Below are 18,123 nucleotides of genomic sequence, written 5' to 3' on the forward strand. Positions count from 1 at the left end.
GTTGTTTCCTTCATCTTGACTGTAAGAGCCGTCGAGTCATTCACCAGACAATGCGACGCACAGTGTACTTTGCCACTCAAGCAGCTAATATTCTGTACTTACAGATGCTTTCATGTGGCCAGCTGTATGCACAGCGCTGCTCTCTTGTCACCCCGTCAGCGAGGGTGAAGATGGATGACACAGCGAGCGAGAGGCACATGCACCACCTGCCCCGAAAAGCACCGGCTAGCCCGAGTCAATAAGCGCAGGTACCATTGACCCCGGTACACTGTGACTTCACCACATGACAAAGACAGACATGATGGCCGATAACACGTTAGATGGGTTTTGAAGACTGAATCACAAAAATACAGTGGTGATCTGTGTGATCTGTATGAACTCGTGGAGTGTATAACTAGTGAGATGTGACCGAGCTTTTAGCGGTTTCCTGAGCTGAGACATAGAAGCTAATCCTCTCAGAAAGAGAAAGGAAGCTAACCCCGATGCAGCCCGAACCCTTTCCCAGTTTGTCATTACGCACTTCAAAAGCATATATGATGAAATCCCCCAAGGTATTAGAAGAGCTCTGGCACAGCAGCCCTCCTCAGCCCTGTCCTAGCCTGATGCCTCATAAACGGAGTTTGGAAACACGCCCGTTTACTCTTTTGAAAGTCTTTGCAGCCTTGGATCTTTCGGGTCCTTTTAGAGTTGCAGAGGGAGAGGTGCTTTCCTGCTGGAGGAGACCATTATGCGGCCGAGGGATTCCTGTCCCCTCGCCATGAAATGCTGCACATACAGTATATGCACATGAGGCTCTTTGAGAATGTTTCGATCAGGACAGGAAAGCGGGCATTGATCTTCTTCAAAGCTCTGTCGAATGAGTGCTGACAATGAAATACAGTGCGCAAGAAAACATGTGTCCTAGATAGAGACAGGCACATCATTGAAGCCATTCAGTTCCATTCAGTGACGCCACCCAATGCCACTTGTTATACAGCTGGCTGAGCCGTCTGATGATTTGGTTTCATGAATGCATCTGTTATAGGTCTTCGCACCGACACAGAACAGAACAGAAGGAAACAGCTGGTTCATACAGTCAAACAGCGGCAGTGGGGGACACGGCTGAGTTAGGTTCTAGATACGGAAAGAAAAGAAAGAAATATAACTACGATCCCTGCAAACCACACGCCTCTGTTAACGCTGGTAGAGCAAGAAAGTGAATATTCCGAGATGCGTCTGCTACTTCTGGGACAGTGATAGCAGGAAGTTCTGCAAACAATTATGTTGAATGTTTCAGAAACCATTTAGTCTATAAAATGTCAGAGAATAATGAAAAATGAACATTGCAGATTACTGGAGCTCAAGGTGACATCTTTACATTGCGTGTTTTGTCCTTCCTGTAGCCCAAAACGACCCACTCAGACAAAGATGAAGATAAGCCTGACCTACTCTTTCAGCACTGCAGGTGATGTATGTTAGAAACTTAGGAACACGACTGCAAATGTCAGGAATGCCTGAATGTGATTTTTCACATTTCTGTAAAACATTTGTGTCAAAGATTTAGTCAAATTCTGATCTATCCATCTGTCACAATTATAGGCACCAGTCCTGTTCAAATCAATATCACGCACCGATATGCTACTCATGCAAGAAAATGCTTATAATTCTTCCAGCTGACTCTCCTGGTTCAGCCGTTCCCTCTTCTGCTGCAGCGCCTCCTAATAATGTCTTAACCCAACTGCATCACACTCTCCCTTTGGGCTGCTCCGTTTCATCTCTCCAAATGGCAGAGAGGGCAAGGAAACGGAGCGCGCATAGACTGTTTAAACAACAGGGACCATCAGCATGCGGTTTGTCTGTTATCAAAGATAGCGTCTGGTTCTCTGTGTGTGTGTGTGTGTGAGAGATCGAGCGAGAGGGGAAGAGAAAGACAAGGAGAAAATGAAAGAGATAAATTGAGTGGAGGCCGTCTGCCCCCGCTGTTCTCACTCAGCGGACTTGTGATAAGGTTTATCTCCGGTGCCTAACGAGTTCACCCAGTAGCCCACTCCAGCTCCCACCGAGTGGACCGGCGCGCGCAGAGCTGCACACGGCCGGCAGGAGGTCGACATCCCTGAGGTGACCTGTGCGCGTTGTTCATGCTACGCTGCTTTGGAACTTTATTTTCTGTCGGAAATGGCTTCGGCCCCTTCGGCCACATCTCTTTGAATCTCGGATTTCTTTTTTTTCCCCCTTCGCCTCCTGCTCTTCATCCTTTCTACTCACTGTAACTCAGAGTGCCAAGAGAAGCTGCAAGAGCTGGAGAAAGAGATGCTGCGGAGCTTTGGCACAGAGAGGCGTGTGTGTCAGAGGCAGTGGCTGAGGCAAAGATGGAGACACAGAGAGGGAGAGAAGGGGGGGGTGCTGCTCAGTTCTGCCCCTAATCACAGTCTGCTCTGCATGAAGGACTTAAAGTCACTACCTTAATGCTACCTACTCTTTAGTCCCAAAAAAAGGAAAAGAAATACTACTGCTTACCTCTTCAGCTTTCTGATACCCAGCCCCCCCCCAAGTTCCTATCACAAACCCATTCAGAGGTGCACAGCGCACAGCCAAACATAAACAGAGAAACATGCAGCTCGAGCCCATGCGTTGCAAAAACTTAAATGAGCACATACTTGCTGACACAGCAATGCCAGCATGAATGTTTCCCTTTCATCTAACTTTAGCCTGAATAACGTGAGCGACCAGCGCAGGTCTTTACAGCAACCGACTGATGTGAAAACAACACACATGCTCAAGTTTGACAGCCGTCAGAAAATAACACCGCGTGAAACTGCTTCACGGCAAAAGCCAACATTGCGGGACGGTCGCGGGGCTGCCGTGCCCTGCACCGGCGTGCTCAGGTGCTTGATTTGTTTGCGCGAGGAGAGGATGAGCAGATCCTTAAGAGACTGCAGGGTCAAAATACATTCATTGACTTGGCGCCGCTTCCAGCCAGGTGTAACACACTTTGGCAGAGCACTGCGGAACGCCGGCGAGATCTTTTGGGAAACCCTACCCCCCCCCCCCCCCCACCCTACCGTGTCGAAGCTATCGGCCTACACTTTCCGCACTTGCAGCTGCCGTTTCACCTCACCTTCCCTATCTCGTCCGCTTGGCCAGCAGACTTCGGGTTGGCGTGCGGGTCTTAATCTAATGGTAGAACATTGATTTATGATTGGGTGTCCTGCAGCCATTAAGATAATTGCATGATCACTTTATAACATCCTCCCCCCCAGTGGCCATGGTAATTTGCCCCCCCCCCCCACCCACCTTGCTCAGTGAGACCCATAACCGCATTATAGCGCAAGGAAATGTGGTCGGAAATATCATCTTTCAGCTCTTGCAGATTGATTTTATTCCATTCCCACTGAGTTCTAAACCCCTCTTAGTCCATCTCTCACCTGTGCTGACCGTATGATCTATTGGAGGCTTCTAGGTCTTAACAGCTTGTATTGATCGGAATTCTTCAGCATCTTAGGGGATGCTCTGGTGTCACCTTGTAATTCCAACGGTCGAGGTGTTTTTGAGTGAGATCATCGCTGAGACAATGTATTTTTAGCTGTTAGGGCAAGACAAGTGGGCTTTGATTGCTTTCAATGGGAAATGACTGTGTTAAATGGCACTATGATCTCTTGCAACAAAAATCTTTATTAAAATACAGATCCCACCGCCGCCGCCATGGACTCATGGCTGCTTGAGAGGAGAACTTAGCGTCGGTGAGGAAGCACTTTGCTGCTTGAGTAGAATTGCTGAGCTCTACTCAGAAAGATGCAGCGATGCTAAACTTTAAACACAACGACAGTAAGACGGTCCATGATCCAAGTCATCTATTCCATCGTGTTTCTTATGTACTTCACGATTCATTACTCATAATAGTTTCTGCGTTTTATTGTGTGCATCCAATTAAAATAAACTGATAACAGCCACACTGTAACAAAGAATTCCTTTCTATGGTATTATGCTCAGTGCTTTACTCATCAGTCTGTTTTTAAGTTAATATTTATACATCATTTAGTTTTGCTTATTTGTTTGCATTAAAATACTTTCTTTTGTTTAATTAAATTCATTTTTTTGACAATATGACCAGAAAGGGTTGGACAGTATGACAATACCTACAAAGGTTGCGATACCATTCACCCCGAGGTAGCTTCCCCTTTACTTACAAATGAATGTGCAGCGTTGCTTCTTGCTTCGATACGTTTACATTTAGGATGTTTGCATTATGTGATAAAGTACCTTTCTTTGTCAGGTATTTCTTTTGCCAAGTTATTTACAAACAAACATTTATACCTTTTTGTTTTATATATCAGTGGTTTCTCTGCTGAATTTGAAATAATTTCTGCGTCATATATATATATATATTTATATCATACTACCATATAATCCACACTGAGGCCAGGAACAGTCTTCCAGTGTTTACTGTCTGGACTATAGCTGAGCTGCATTGACACGACCTTTTGTTTTTTTGTTTATGTGTTCATGTGATGTGTGCAGACGCGAGAAAGACAATGATATGCAAATGTCCTCCTTTTAAAACACGTACCAACTGTCTGAGAAGTTCATGTGATTTAGATAAAGGACCTTTGCCGGCGGATTTACCTTTCTCTCCGGTGACTTAGTAGCAAAGACCGGCATGTGACAGGCCAGCAGCGGACAGGAAAACGGGGACATGGTCTTCCCTTCGTCCTGTCCACATAACCAGCCCAGTGAATTCTCCTGCCCTGAAAAAGAAAACAAGAGAGAATTTTCTTTTTAAATTTCTTCTCAGAAATGTGCTACTAACTTGTTGCTGTAGGTTTTTTGTTTGTTTGACATCCTGCATCTGACCCTCAGTGAGATATCGCCTCCTTCCAGCTCTGTCAACACCACGCAAAATCACCAGTCAGAGATTTTGCTACCGCAGGTATGTAATGTATAGATGGTGTTATCAGCATGTGAATGTTCTAATCAGCCAGAGGCTTATTCCCTGTTGGAGGAGGCGAGGCCGGGTACTGCCAACACAGAGCCTCCACAGTGATTAAACCTGCACTTAATCAACAGTGAGAGTCAGTCCCAGCAGGAGAAAATGCAACTGCATGGATTTGAGTTATAATTATGGATTTGCCTGGCGTATGCTCCATCACCCTGCCGCCCTTATAGCTCTGAGCCGTACAACAGGTGCGCCTCTGACAAGGCGCCGGGCAAATCAGCCAAAGTACTCTCATTATGAAATTTTGCAATCATAAATTTCAATTTACGGGAACTAAATTGTGCATGAAATTTAACAGCTTGCTAAAATGAGCTTCCTTGCGTTGTTACCATACGTTACGTTTGGAACAAGCTACACTTTATATCTGTTGTCTGCCTCCGAGGCACGGTCACAGATGCATCGGACTCATTTGCAGAAGTAGAAGTGGAGTTTGTTTGATGAGAGTATTATTTACTCACTCTCCTTCTGGTAAACCAGTAAGGGGAGCGCCTCGGGGCCAAATAGATGGGCTCGCACTGATGGCACCGAGGTTGTAAAATTTGTTTTATTCCTCTGTTTTGGCCACACTGACACAACTTTCGTTAGGCCAAACTTCCCTGATGTTTGAACTGAAGTGACTGACATTACCCTTTTTCTTTGTAAGAACAATGAAGTGAAATTAAAAACGTGTACCTCACTCGTTTCAGAATTACCACTCCTGAACGAACATAAATGTGACATCACTCTTGACAGTTTGCAAACTGGAATCACAGTGGAGCGAAATCCTTGTCACATTCAAAGCTTGAGTACATCTGAATGAACGACAAAACATATTTCTACAAAAGGCGAACGCCAAGGACAGGAAAGAGCAGCATTGGGTATATGCGGGTCGGATGTTTTCATATATCAAAGACGAATCAAATGCTATGACTTCTTCTCTCTTTGATATTTCATTGTTCCCTTTTCAATCTGTTTTTAAATGGAGTTTCATTCATTCATCTCCCTTCATCTGATACACAGGTTCCAGTTATGTGGAAATACCATGTATATACTGCATATATATATATTTGTTTTTTAAAATGCTGACAGCAGAGAGCAAATTATGTTTTGAAAAAAAAGAACGCAACCTGTGCGGCTGGTGTTGTTTTCACCCTGTGAGTCTGTGTGTGAGTCATCATGGCCAAATACGTGGTCCTGTAGCGGTAACTACCACAGAAGCTGCTGTGAGTATGTTGCCAGGTGTCTGTTGTTATGGTGACAACACATGTCACTGCGGCTAGAGAGGTGTTGTCACAGCTTGCCGGGAAGAGAGCGGAGGAAGCAGCCCTTGAGACGGATTGGTCGGCTTGTCCGAAGGGGAGTAAGGCAGAGGGACCACCGGCCCGCTGCTCATTTTCTGCACTTAACGCATGGCGGAATTAGAACGCTAGCTAACTAGCCAGATGTCCCCTAGTCACCTTAATGCTACACCGGTTCTACAAAATAAGCCGAACAAAGTTGTCACTTGCTGCAGATAGCAAGGCAAGGCAAGGCAAGTTTATTTGTATAGCACATTTCAACAACAAGGTAATTCAAAGTGCTTCATGTTAAGTCCTGAGTTAACTAGTGCGCATGCGTGTGACGCGGTTTGTTCTAGAGGAACGGAAGACGTGTAACAGTTGTTCGTGGATACGTATTAAAGTAGTCTGCAACATGTACAGTTGTCGCTGGATTTATTGAATTAACATGGTAGCAGAGGATGGCAGCTGGCAATTACAAAGTTCCGCCGCCGTTTGACGAGAAGAAGTCCTACGAGAGCTGGAAAAATGAGGTTGAAATTTGGAGGCTGGTGACGGACCTCGAGGAGAAGAAGCAGGCCTTGGCGGTCGCTTTATCGCTGACGGGAAGAGCGAGGGATAGTGCACTAGAAATTGCCGCAGTGGATTTGAACGACGATGAAGGAATGAATGTACTTCTCATGAAATTGGACGCTGTGTTTTTGAAAGAGGAAACGGACCGCCAGTACGAGGCGTACACAGAGTTTGACCGGATCACAAGAGAAAATGGCGTCTCCATGGTCGATTACATTGTCGAGTTTGAGCGCCGGTACAACAGAATACGTAAGTTCAAGATGGAGCTTCCAGATGCTGTGTTAGCTTTCAAGCTACTTGATACTGCAGGACTTAATGTTAAAGACAAACAATTAGCGCTTACCGCATGTCCAAACCTTTCGTTTGTAAACATGAAATCAGCCTTGAAAAGAGTATTTGGCGATAATTCTCCACAAGAGGGAGCTGTTGACCTCCGTGTGTGTGGGGGTGCTGCTGACTGTGCCTACTACACACGGTTTACTGGCAAACGTGAAAGTAATGTCAGGTCAAGCCCACAGATCCATACGGCTGTCCAAGGGACGAATCCACTGGACAGATACGGGAGAACATCAAAATTACAGAGGATGATAAAGTGACAGATGTTGAAGAATGCAACATTACTTTGTTGTCAAAAGAATCGTTGTCTGACACAGAGATATTCATGGTGGAGTCTCTAGGATCAGCCGTCATTGACACAGCTTGCACTAGAACTGTGTGTGGAGAAAAATGGCTTGATCATTTCATGAGTGGACTAACACAACGTGAGTTACTGAAAATGGGGGACACAAAGAGTGGAAGAGCATTCAAGTTTGGTGATGGGAGAGTTGTTCATTCTACAAAGAAAGTGAAAATCCCAGCCATGATAGGACAGACTGTGACAGATGTCACATTGAAACAGAAGTGGTCCCAGTAAATATCCCATTGCTTTTAAGCAAAACTTCACTGAAAAGAGCAGGTGCTGTTTTAGACATTGAAAATGACAAAGCCACAATGTTTAAACAGCCAGTGAAACCTGAACTAACATCTTCAGGACATTACTGTGTGACCATCAGAGATGTGAGTAACCCAGATGAACATGAGCTCCAGAATGAGGATGACATTCTCACTGTGACAGAAAACATGACAACAAAAGAAAAACAGAAAGTTCTGTTGAAACTACACAAGCAATTTGGACACGCCTCTGTTGACAGACTGAAAAAACTACTGGCCTGCTGATGATGAATGCACCACAATCCTTAAGGACATTGTAAAGAATTGTGAGACGTGAATCAGATAGAGCAAGCCAAAGCCTGCGGTGGGTTTGCCCATGGCCTCAACCTACAATGAAACTGTAGCTGTGGATTTGCATGAGCTAGAGCCGGGAGTGTGGTATCTGCATGCAATTGACCACTTCACACGATTCAGTGCAGGGAGTATCGTCACCACCAAGAAACCCAAAGAGATTGTGAAGCACTTTATACATTGCTGGATAAGTGTTCATGGTCCTCCACGCAGACTGTTCAGTGACAATGGGGGTGAATTCAACAATGAAGATATGAGGAACATGGCTGAAAGCTTAAACATTGAAGTGAAAACAACTGCAGCTTACAGCCCATGGAGCAATGGGCTTTTGGAAAGGCATAATCAAACACTCACTGAAATCCTGATGAAAGTGAAGAAGGACAATGGATGTGACTGGAGGATGGCCCTAGACTGGGCCCTGATGGCAAAGAACTCTATGCACAACGTGCATGGCTACAGTCCCTATCAGCTGGTATTTGGACAAAACCCAAATCTGCCTTCAGTTCTCACTAATAAGCCGCCAGCTCTGGAAGGTACTAATATGAGTACTTGGATAGCCCAGCATATCACAACATTACATGCTGCAAGGAGAGCATTTACAGAAGCTGAGTCCTCTGAAAGGATCCAAAGAGCCCTTCGTAAACAACTGCGGCCCATTGATGACCGATACGAAACAGGGGACAAAGTCTCCTACAAACGGGTGGATTGTACAGAATGGAAAGGTCCAGGTGTGGTCATCGGCCAAGATGGTGCGGTGATATTTGTGAGGCATGGTGGCACTTACGTTCGCGTACATCACTCCAGGCTTAGAAAAGTAGAGAGCCCACATGCAGTGCTGGGAGAAAGCGACATTCAGCTGGAAGGGACTGAACATCATACAACATTACCAGAACCTGGCTGCAATGAGAATAACTGTGACACTGAAAATGAAAGTGAGGAAGAGACGCCTACAAATGGTGAGGAGAACAGTGAACCCCCTCACACACCAAGACAGCCAGAAGGAGATAGCCATGGTCAATCGGACGCATCACAGAACAACTCAACCACAACTTGTGAGGGCCTTAGTCTGAAAACTGGACAGGCTGTGAGAGTGGCCAAGCACACACTGGAAAAATCCTCAGCAGGGCAGGAAAAGCCAATGGGACATACAAATACTGGTATAATTTGGAGTACATTGAGCCTGAGGAAATTTCTGGCACTACCGGTTCTGTTGACTTAGGACGAGTACACAATCTTCAAGTGGTCCCATCTGAGCATGTTGAGTTAGGTGCTAGCCATCCTGAAGAAGACATACTTATTTGTGAATGATGATGCCTTCATGTCTGCCAAACACAGTGATCTCAGCAACTGGAAAAATAATGATGTGTTTGAAGAGGTGAAAGATGAAGGCCAGAAATGCATCTCTACGAGGTGGGTGTGCACACTCAAGGAGACACCTGATGGTGTTGTACCTAAAGCGAGATTAGTTGCAAGAGGCTTTGAAGAAATGAACACTCAGGAGCTCCCTAAAGACTCACCTACATGTGCCTCGGAGTCTCTAAAAATGATTATGGCAGTGATATGTCAAAAGCAATGGCAGCTAAACTCTATGGACATTAAAGCAGCCTTTTTACAAGGCAAAGAGTTAACCCGAAATGTCTATATCCATCCTCCCCAAGAAGCTCAGAGCAAGGGAATTCTATGGAAGTTAAAAAAGTGTTTATAGCCTAGCAGATGCTTCTCTGTATTGGTACAACAGAGTGAAAGACACTATGCAGCAGTTGGGAGCTACTGTGTCACGAGTTGATCCAGCAGTGTTCTACTGGCTGGATGACTCCTGCAATGTGATGGGACTCCTTGCTTGTCACGTGGATGATTTCATCTGGGGTGGTTCAGAAACATTCTCCACAACAGTCATCCCTCACTTGAAAGTTGCTTTTTAAGTTGGACGTGAAGAGCACAACAGCTTCAGCTACATTGGAATAGAGGTTCACTCTTTAGAGGATGAGATACAAGTGCAACAAAGTATCTACATAAAGAATCTACAAGCCATTCATGTGGACCCCAACAGAGCCACACAGCGAGAGGCTCCTCTAACAGACACTGAGACTGACATGTTAAAGTCGAAGATTGGCCAAATATTGTGGGTAGCAAGGCAGAGTAGACCCGACATAATGTGTGACATATCCATCCTAGCATCAAGTGTAAAGCATGCTACTGTTCAGACTCTGCACTCTGCAAACAAACTTGTCAGGAAACTGAGATCAGAAGAGGTGATTTTGAGGTTTCAGTACTTGGGAAGAGACAGCTCGCTGAAACTAGTGGTGTTCAGTGATTCCTCGATGGGAAACCTTCCAGATGGAGGCACTCAAGGCGGACACCTGGTCATGCTTATGGGAGAGAATGGAAGATTTTCACCCATATGCTGGCAGTCAGAGGATCAGGAGAGTTGTCCGAAGCACCTTAGCAGGAGAGACTTTGGCACTTGCAGATGGCATTGACAGTGCAGTCTTTTTGGCTACACTCTACTCAGAACTTACCACAGGTGATTGCACACGGAACAATTTGCCCATTGTGTGTGTAACGGACAATCACTCTCTTCTTGATGCTGTCAAGTCCACCAAGACAGTCACTGAAAAGAGACCGCCTCGAAATCAGCAGCGTCAAGGAGCTCGTCCACTCTGGGACCATCCAGCAGATTATGTGGTCAGCCTCCGAGGAACAGCTCGCTGACTGCTTGACTAAGAAGGGGACATCTGCACTTGTTCTGCTGAGGGCTCTCAGCGAAGGTGTATGGCAACTTAAAGACTAAACGAGCTAATCAACAAAAGCCTTACTACCCTCAAACTCTAGTCATTAAAGTTGCAAGTTTAAACCTGTGTTTATATGTTTAAGGTTCTAAAAAACACATGTTTGTTTTTGTGACTGTTTTTCTTTAAAGAGAAAGGGGAGTTTGTTAAGTACTGAGTTAACTAGTGCGCATGCGTGTGACGTGGTTTGTTCTGGAGGAACGGAAGACGTGTAACAGTTGTTCGTGGATACGTATTAAAGTAGTCTGAAACATGTACAGTTGTCGCCGGATTTATTGAATTAACAGTTTCTTCGCAGCCTCACCTTTCTTTTTCTATAAACTTGCAGGACAGGAATTGAGAAGGCTAGCTGCATACAGGGCCCCGACTTTTCCTGGAGAGAGTCATTGGTGGCATTAGCCTTGTAGCCTGGACCCAGAAGATATCAATTCTCGCAACTTCCCTATGCTGTGATAACTGACTGTTAGGAATGGGGTGGATAATGATACGGTTTATATTTGCAGTCATCTCGAGTTGTGGAGTGTTCTTTAATAATTCATATTTTGGGGAGGGTTTGGCCTGTGGGCCGACTATCCCACAGCGGGCCCCTGCCAGGATACAGAGAGGTGTGAGGTCACTTATTAAAAGACTTTAATTGAGGGCAGATTGCTTCAGGTGAGGAAGCAGGGCCAGTGATTTCCTTTACCCCAGAGTAATCATCAACTTTCTAAAGCTAATTATTAGATTAGCACAAATGATGTTCCTGTTGGGTACACTGGCTTCTACTACTGAATTTGTCAGTCAGTAAAAAAAAAAAAAGAGAGAGAGAGAGAGAGAGAGTTGATGTGAGGGAACACAAATTACTCTTAACCTTCAATCCCATGTGGTAATAATGATGATGAATAACGCTGAACACGAGACGCACAGAACTAAATCGAAAACGGCACGAAACAGGGACACGCAGGCCACTCACCTCGACACACACACACACACACGTCTACACTTCTTTATTTACCAAATAATTTCATCAGTTGGACCTCTGAACAGAGGAAAACACAACCCTCAAGAATAGTTGCTCCACCACATTCCTCTTCTATCGATCACTTTCACAGTCATTTGTCAAAACACAAAAGGCAGATTCTGTATGTGTTTGGATAGTTGTGAATTGTAAGACATAACCATAAAACTACCTTGAAACATTAACGTACGTCAGCCTCCTAATGGTAATTACAAGTAGGGGCCATGGACATGCGAGTTGCTGTGGCTCTCTATATGTACCAATTAGTGTCAAGCGTGTCAACGCAGGAAGAGAACTGCAGCAAAGCCACTAATGCCTGCAGTCGGAAATAATACAAAATGACAACCCATAAGTTATATTACGGCGAATACAATGAACTGGTTATTTGCTAATACAATGAACTGGTTGTTTTGCATTTGTGTGGTCAATTCGTTAAATGTAAAGGCTCGGAATATGAATATGTCCAACAAATAAAAACATGGCATTCACTGTATACAGGCCTCGTTTCATTCACCTGTGTAAACACAAAACCACTTCGTATAATCATGGATCCGCTGTAGGAAACAGCAAAGCAAACTGAGCTGTAGATTAACATCTTAAACGGATAACAAAAAAGCTTTATGACATCAGAGCTGGAGAAAGTGACAGACCATACAGATAATGTATTTTCCAAAACCTCACACAAAACAAATTGTCAGAAAACAAACAAGATATTGTGATTGCGTTAAAATAGTAATAAACTCATTTTTAAAAATCTGAGGCGTAAGGTAAGGATGCAGTCTGAGCCCCACATGATTTAACATTTATATCAATGAGTTGTCATGCGGATCACTTGGGCTCACTGTAGACCAGAGAATAAAATGTCTCCTACATATGCAGGCAGCCTTATTCTCTCCAGTAAAATACAAACTTACATCTGGAAACATCAAAAGCACAACAAGAAGAGAGTAACAGCGGTTCAGAAAAGACCCAGGAGTCAGAAATGTAGTTGTCATTTTACTGTTTCAGGTTGGACATAAAGAAGAGCCTCACTGAAAAGACACGCATGCTGAGGCACATCTTAATAAATTGCACTTGCATGGATGTAACCCTTCAAAAGGGAGGCTTTTACAGGGCAACTTACCACCTGACTGGGCAGCGAGTGCACTCATTTTCTCAAGATAAAGCAACAACAAGAAAGTCCTGAACTAACTGTGGCATCTCTACGCTCTAAATATACAACCCCACGGTGGCGTCCTAGTAGCCGAAGACTCCAAAAGCCTGTATTCTGCGCCATTGCTCCCTCTAAATGAAGTCTCTGCTGATTGAACTACAGTGTTAGTTCATCTATAATATGAATGACGAGATACCACAAGCTGAAGGTGAAGGTCAGCTCTATGCACTGTGTACTCAATCCCAGCTACTGTACGATAACTATGTGTACCTACATCATTTGAGAAGGTAAAGGGTTGGAATACTAAGATGAATACTCGATTTCTTTATTCCAATCATGCTTTTCTTTCAAGTCTTTCGCTGATGAAGATTCATTTGCAGAGCATGGCACTCTATCAACCCCAAAACCCCACAAAGGGCAAAAGATACAGACTAATTAAATACACCAGTGCAATTGATATTTCCCATGGATCAATGAGAGAGTGTGTGATCTGTTAATTAAATCCGTGATGATGTTTACTCATCATAAACATTTGCCATGTTTGAGCACAGCGAGATGGGGAGATGATCTTTGCTGGCTGACAGATTCATTTTCGGGCTGAGAGAAAATCCCTCCAGCACATACTGAGTGAATGCTTTTTTCTTTCTTTGTTGTGACGGGGAGCGCTCTGCTCAATGTTTGTATTAAAAGTGTTATCAAAGGGAATCTTTCCGGCTTCTTTGTTCGAGGAGACATACTTTAACAGCACAAAACGAAAACGATAACAGTTATACAATACGTCCAAGCTAATGCAATTTGAATAGATGCAAAGAAATCAGCCACCGCAGCAGCCAAGCCATCTGAATCCTTGGGCTGATGAAGGCAAAGCCCTCCCGGTGTCTCCTACAGCCCACACAGCAGGGCAGTCTTTTGCATTTTTCCACAGCTTGCTCGTCTCCTGCGCTGTACACATCGGCATGGCACAGGTTATCACACAGTGGATTAAGAAGGCGTGTCGGAGTGTGTGCAAGAAGCTCCGAGCGACACTCCACTCATCTATTGATCCGTGTGCAGGGGCAAAAAAAAGCGAGAGACCGGCACACTTAGCGGTGTAACCACAGGCAACGGCCCCCTGCCTGCCCTCTGTTCCCTGCAGTGGGACTGATTGCTTGTCTCAATCATCCTTTCACAACCCCCCCCCCGACCGATACACACACACACACACACACACAAATACGCCAAAAAAAGCCTCAACAGCTCCCCTCTCTTTGCCCACACTCATTCGTCTGCCTCTGTCGCCGACGTCTCGGCAGCAATCTCTCATGATTTGACAGCCTCTTGTTCTTCTTGTGAGGGCCATCAAAGTCTGTAGCCTTAACCCTGCCTGAAAGGGACAGGACTGCATGGCAGGAAGCAATTAATTCTGCAATGAGAAAGCCCATTAATTAGGAAATGCTTCTGGCGATTTTGCAAAGACCCTTCAGAAGCAGCAGGGCCACTCGGAGCGGTGTAAAAGATACGGTGGCGCACCGGGTTATTAACGGACCCCGGGGGCTTTTGGCGAAGCACCACCGTGGGGCAATTCTCACTTTCTATTTCAAGGCCTCACAACTACAACATGTGCACGCACAAAGTGACAAATGCTGTTTACCGGGAATCAGGCCTGGCTGCCATATTACATCACGTAAAGCCCGACCAAAGCATGGCCACCAGGGCAGCTTCAACATCGTGCTGAAGCACAACGATCCCTTTAAAGGCCTCTACCGTCCATGGCTTGCAACATGTGATGGTAATGCTCAAGGTGCAAAGAGGCTCAGAGAAAACCTCATAGCATTAACAAGGCATTGTTGATGGGCAATTTGCTGATAGGACTTTAATACAGCATGCAGGAATGTCACTAAAAAGCCAGTGATATTCACACATGTGGCACGGGGAAGTCTATTAGCAACAGCAGGGGGATGTCGCTGTGTTGCCTCTAAATGGAGGTAACAGGATAAACACGGGTGTGAAGATGGGTCTGGGGAAAATGAGTTTTGCAATGTCTAATCACTCACTAAATCATGCATGAGAGCATTAGCTGTTTGCGGTGTCCACCATTCAGGGACACCCATTTCGACCTAAACAAGCACGTTTGAAATGCCGACTCGACTGCAGGTCTCCCTTGAGCGCGGGCGCGATGATGAGGAAGCCTCGATGACAGTACGCCATCCGTGAAATTAAATCAACAACTCACTTATTGTAATTACATTTGGTTAAATGGGAAGGCAAAGTGAGGGTGTAATACAATTAACATGTAATTGTCATCCTGACCAGGTTGGTGCTGATCTACTTCCCCAAGGGAGCCAATGAAATCCATCACCCCGCCCTCATCTCCACCGTTCCCTTTTAAATGAATGACTCGATGAGTACCAGCGTGTCACAGCGCTGCTCTGTGTGTGTGTGTGTGTGTGTGTGTGTGTGTGTGTGTGGTCGAGAGCAATTTTTCACTAATTCTGGTGTGTTATTTGTTAATTCAATAAATCCAGCGACAACTGTACATGTTTCAGACTACTTTTAATACGTATCCACGAACAACTGTTACACGTCTTCCGTTCCTCCAGAACAAACTGCGTCACACGCATGTGCACTAGTTAACTCAGTACTTAACAAACTCCCCTTTCTCTTTAAAGAAAAACATAGTCACAAAAACAAACATGTGTTTTTTAGAACCTTAAACATATAAACAGGTTTAAACTTGCAACTTTAATGACTAGAGTTTGAGGGTAGTAAGGCTTTTGTTGATTAGCTCGTTTAGTCTTTAAGTTGCCATACACCTTCGCTGAGAGCCCTCAGCAGAACAAGTGCAGATGTCCCCTTCTTAGTCAAGCAGTCAGCGAGCTGTTCCTCGGAGGCTGACCACATAATCTGCTGGATGGTCCCAGAGTGGACGAGCTCCTTGACGCTGCTGATTTCGAGGCGGTCTCTTTTCAGTGACTGTCTTGGTGGACTTGACAGCATCAAGAAGAGAGTGATTGTCCGTTACACACACAATGGGCAAATTGTTCCGTGTGCAATCACCTGTGGTAAGTTCTGAGTAGAGTGTAGCCAAAAAGACTGCACTGTCAATGCCATCTGCAAGTGCCAAAGTCTCTCCTGCTAAGGTGCTTCGGACAACTCTCCTGATCCTCTGACTGCCAGCATATGGGTGAAAATCTTCCATTCTCTCCCATAAGCATGACCAGGTGTCCGCCTTGAGTGCCTCCGTCTGGAAGGTTTCCCATCGAGGAATCACTGAACACCACTAGTTTCAGCGAGCTGTCTCTTCCCAAGTACTGAAACCTCAAAATCACCTCTTCTGATCTCAGTTTCCTGACAAGTTTGTTTGCAGAGTGCAGAGTCTGAACAGTAGCATGCTTTACACTTGATGCTAGGATGGATATGTCACACATTATGTCGGGTCTACTCTGCCTTGCTACCCACAATATTTGGCCAATCTTCGACTTTAACATGTCAGTCTCAGTGTCTGTTAGAGGAGCCTCTCGCTGTGTGGCTCTGTTGGGGTCCACAGGAATGGCTTGTAGATTCTTTATGTAGATACTTTGTTGCACTTGTATCTCATCCTCTAAAGAGTGAACCTCCATTCCAATGTAGCTGAAGCTGTTGTGCTCTTCACGTCCAACTTGAAAAGCAACTTTCAAGTGAGGGATGACTGTTGTGGAGAATGTTTCTGAACCACCCCAGATGAAATCATCCACGTGACAAGCAAGGAGTCCCATCACATTGCAGGAGTCATCCAGCCAGTAGAACACTGCTGGATCAACTCGTGACACAGTAGCTCCCAACTGCTGCATAGTGTCTTTCACTCTGTTGTACCAATGGAGTGGTCTCGTGTGACGTCACAGTTTAGCTGTCGGCCATGTTGGAGTACATGTTGGAGTACACACAGCCACTGGCATGCACGGCTGAGTCGCAGAACCTATCGATCATGGTGAACTTTTGTGCTGTCTTTGGTTGTGGCAGCAGAGCTGATAGAGACAAGAAATCATTCTTTCGTTTGCCAGCGGTCATTACACATCAAGGAAATTACACGAAGGAGCTATCCAAGCGACGTCGCCAGAAATGGCTGTCGCGCATCTCTCGAGATATAAAGGAATCGAATTTGGGGTACACTAGAGTATGTGCGGATCACTTTATAAGTGGTCAGTGATTTTATTTGCAAATTCGTTTGTGAACAGTATTTAATAAAGGAAATATAAATTAAACATGGACATGAGAAGGTTACCGAAGCTTCATCGGCCCGTGACAGCAGTCGGTGCCAGAGACGTGTCGAGCGTGTACAACAGGCGAAACACATAGATGCGGCCTCAGCATTGCTTGATATGAGTTTAACGTCGTATCATGTATATATATATATGTGTATATATATATATATATGTGTGGGGGGGGATGAAGTTAGGAGTTAGTTGAAAGTGAATTCCTACACACACGCACACAATGACATGCACGTACAATGTAAACAAACACACGTGTCTGTTTGCGCTGAGTAAACATTGAATATTGCTAAATATCGGACCAGATCTGTATATATTTACCCTTCCAATGACGAGATGAGAATTCTCGACGACCGTTGCTTTGACGTCTCGGACCCATCCACTGACAAACTGATTATAAGCGTCGAGCCCTTTGTAGCACTCCAGCTCGTCTTTCGTGTAAGGACTCGGGGTGTTCACGAGATACGCGTAGATGTTGGCGTAGTTTACCGATGGAAGACAAGTAGGATCGGCACTGAAACGATCTGCACTCATCGTATAAGGATCCAAGTTACCAATAACCTTCAATTTGGCAAGGTAGCGAACCTTTGATGCACTATCCAGTGATTCAAAGTATGGTATTTTCGCCGCACTTCCTTGTTTACTCGCCGCCATGGAGGATCTGTATGTACTCCAACATGGCCGACCGACCTGGTAACTAAGGAGATCGTGACGTCAGTGAGACCACTCCATACAGAGAAGCATCTGCTAGGCTATAAACACTTTTTTAACTTCCATAGAATTCCCTTGCTCTGAGCTTCTTGGGGAGGACGGATATAGACATTTCGGGTTAACTCTTTGCCTTGTAAAAAGGCTGCTTTAATGTCCATAGAG

At 45.0% G+C, this 18,123-nt stretch overlaps 1 protein-coding gene across 1 annotated transcript in view; it reads right to left on the bottom strand.

The window, feature by feature from the left end:
• The window catches only part of arhgef10la (Rho guanine nucleotide exchange factor (GEF) 10-like a), a 118,751-nt gene that overhangs the window by 29,387 nt on the left and 71,241 nt on the right, over nt 1-18,123 (bottom strand). Inside the window, exon 19 of the mRNA XM_079265254.1 lies at nt 4,603-4,724. Coding sequence (XP_079121380.1) covers nt 4,603-4,724 — 122 coding nt within the window. The remainder of the gene's footprint in view (nt 1-4,602; nt 4,725-18,123) is intronic.

The sequence above is a fragment of the Melanostigma gelatinosum genome, assembly GCF_949748355.1.
Source record: "Melanostigma gelatinosum genome assembly, chromosome: 3".
In the NCBI taxonomy this organism is placed as follows: Eukaryota; Metazoa; Chordata; class Actinopteri; order Perciformes; family Zoarcidae; genus Melanostigma; species Melanostigma gelatinosum.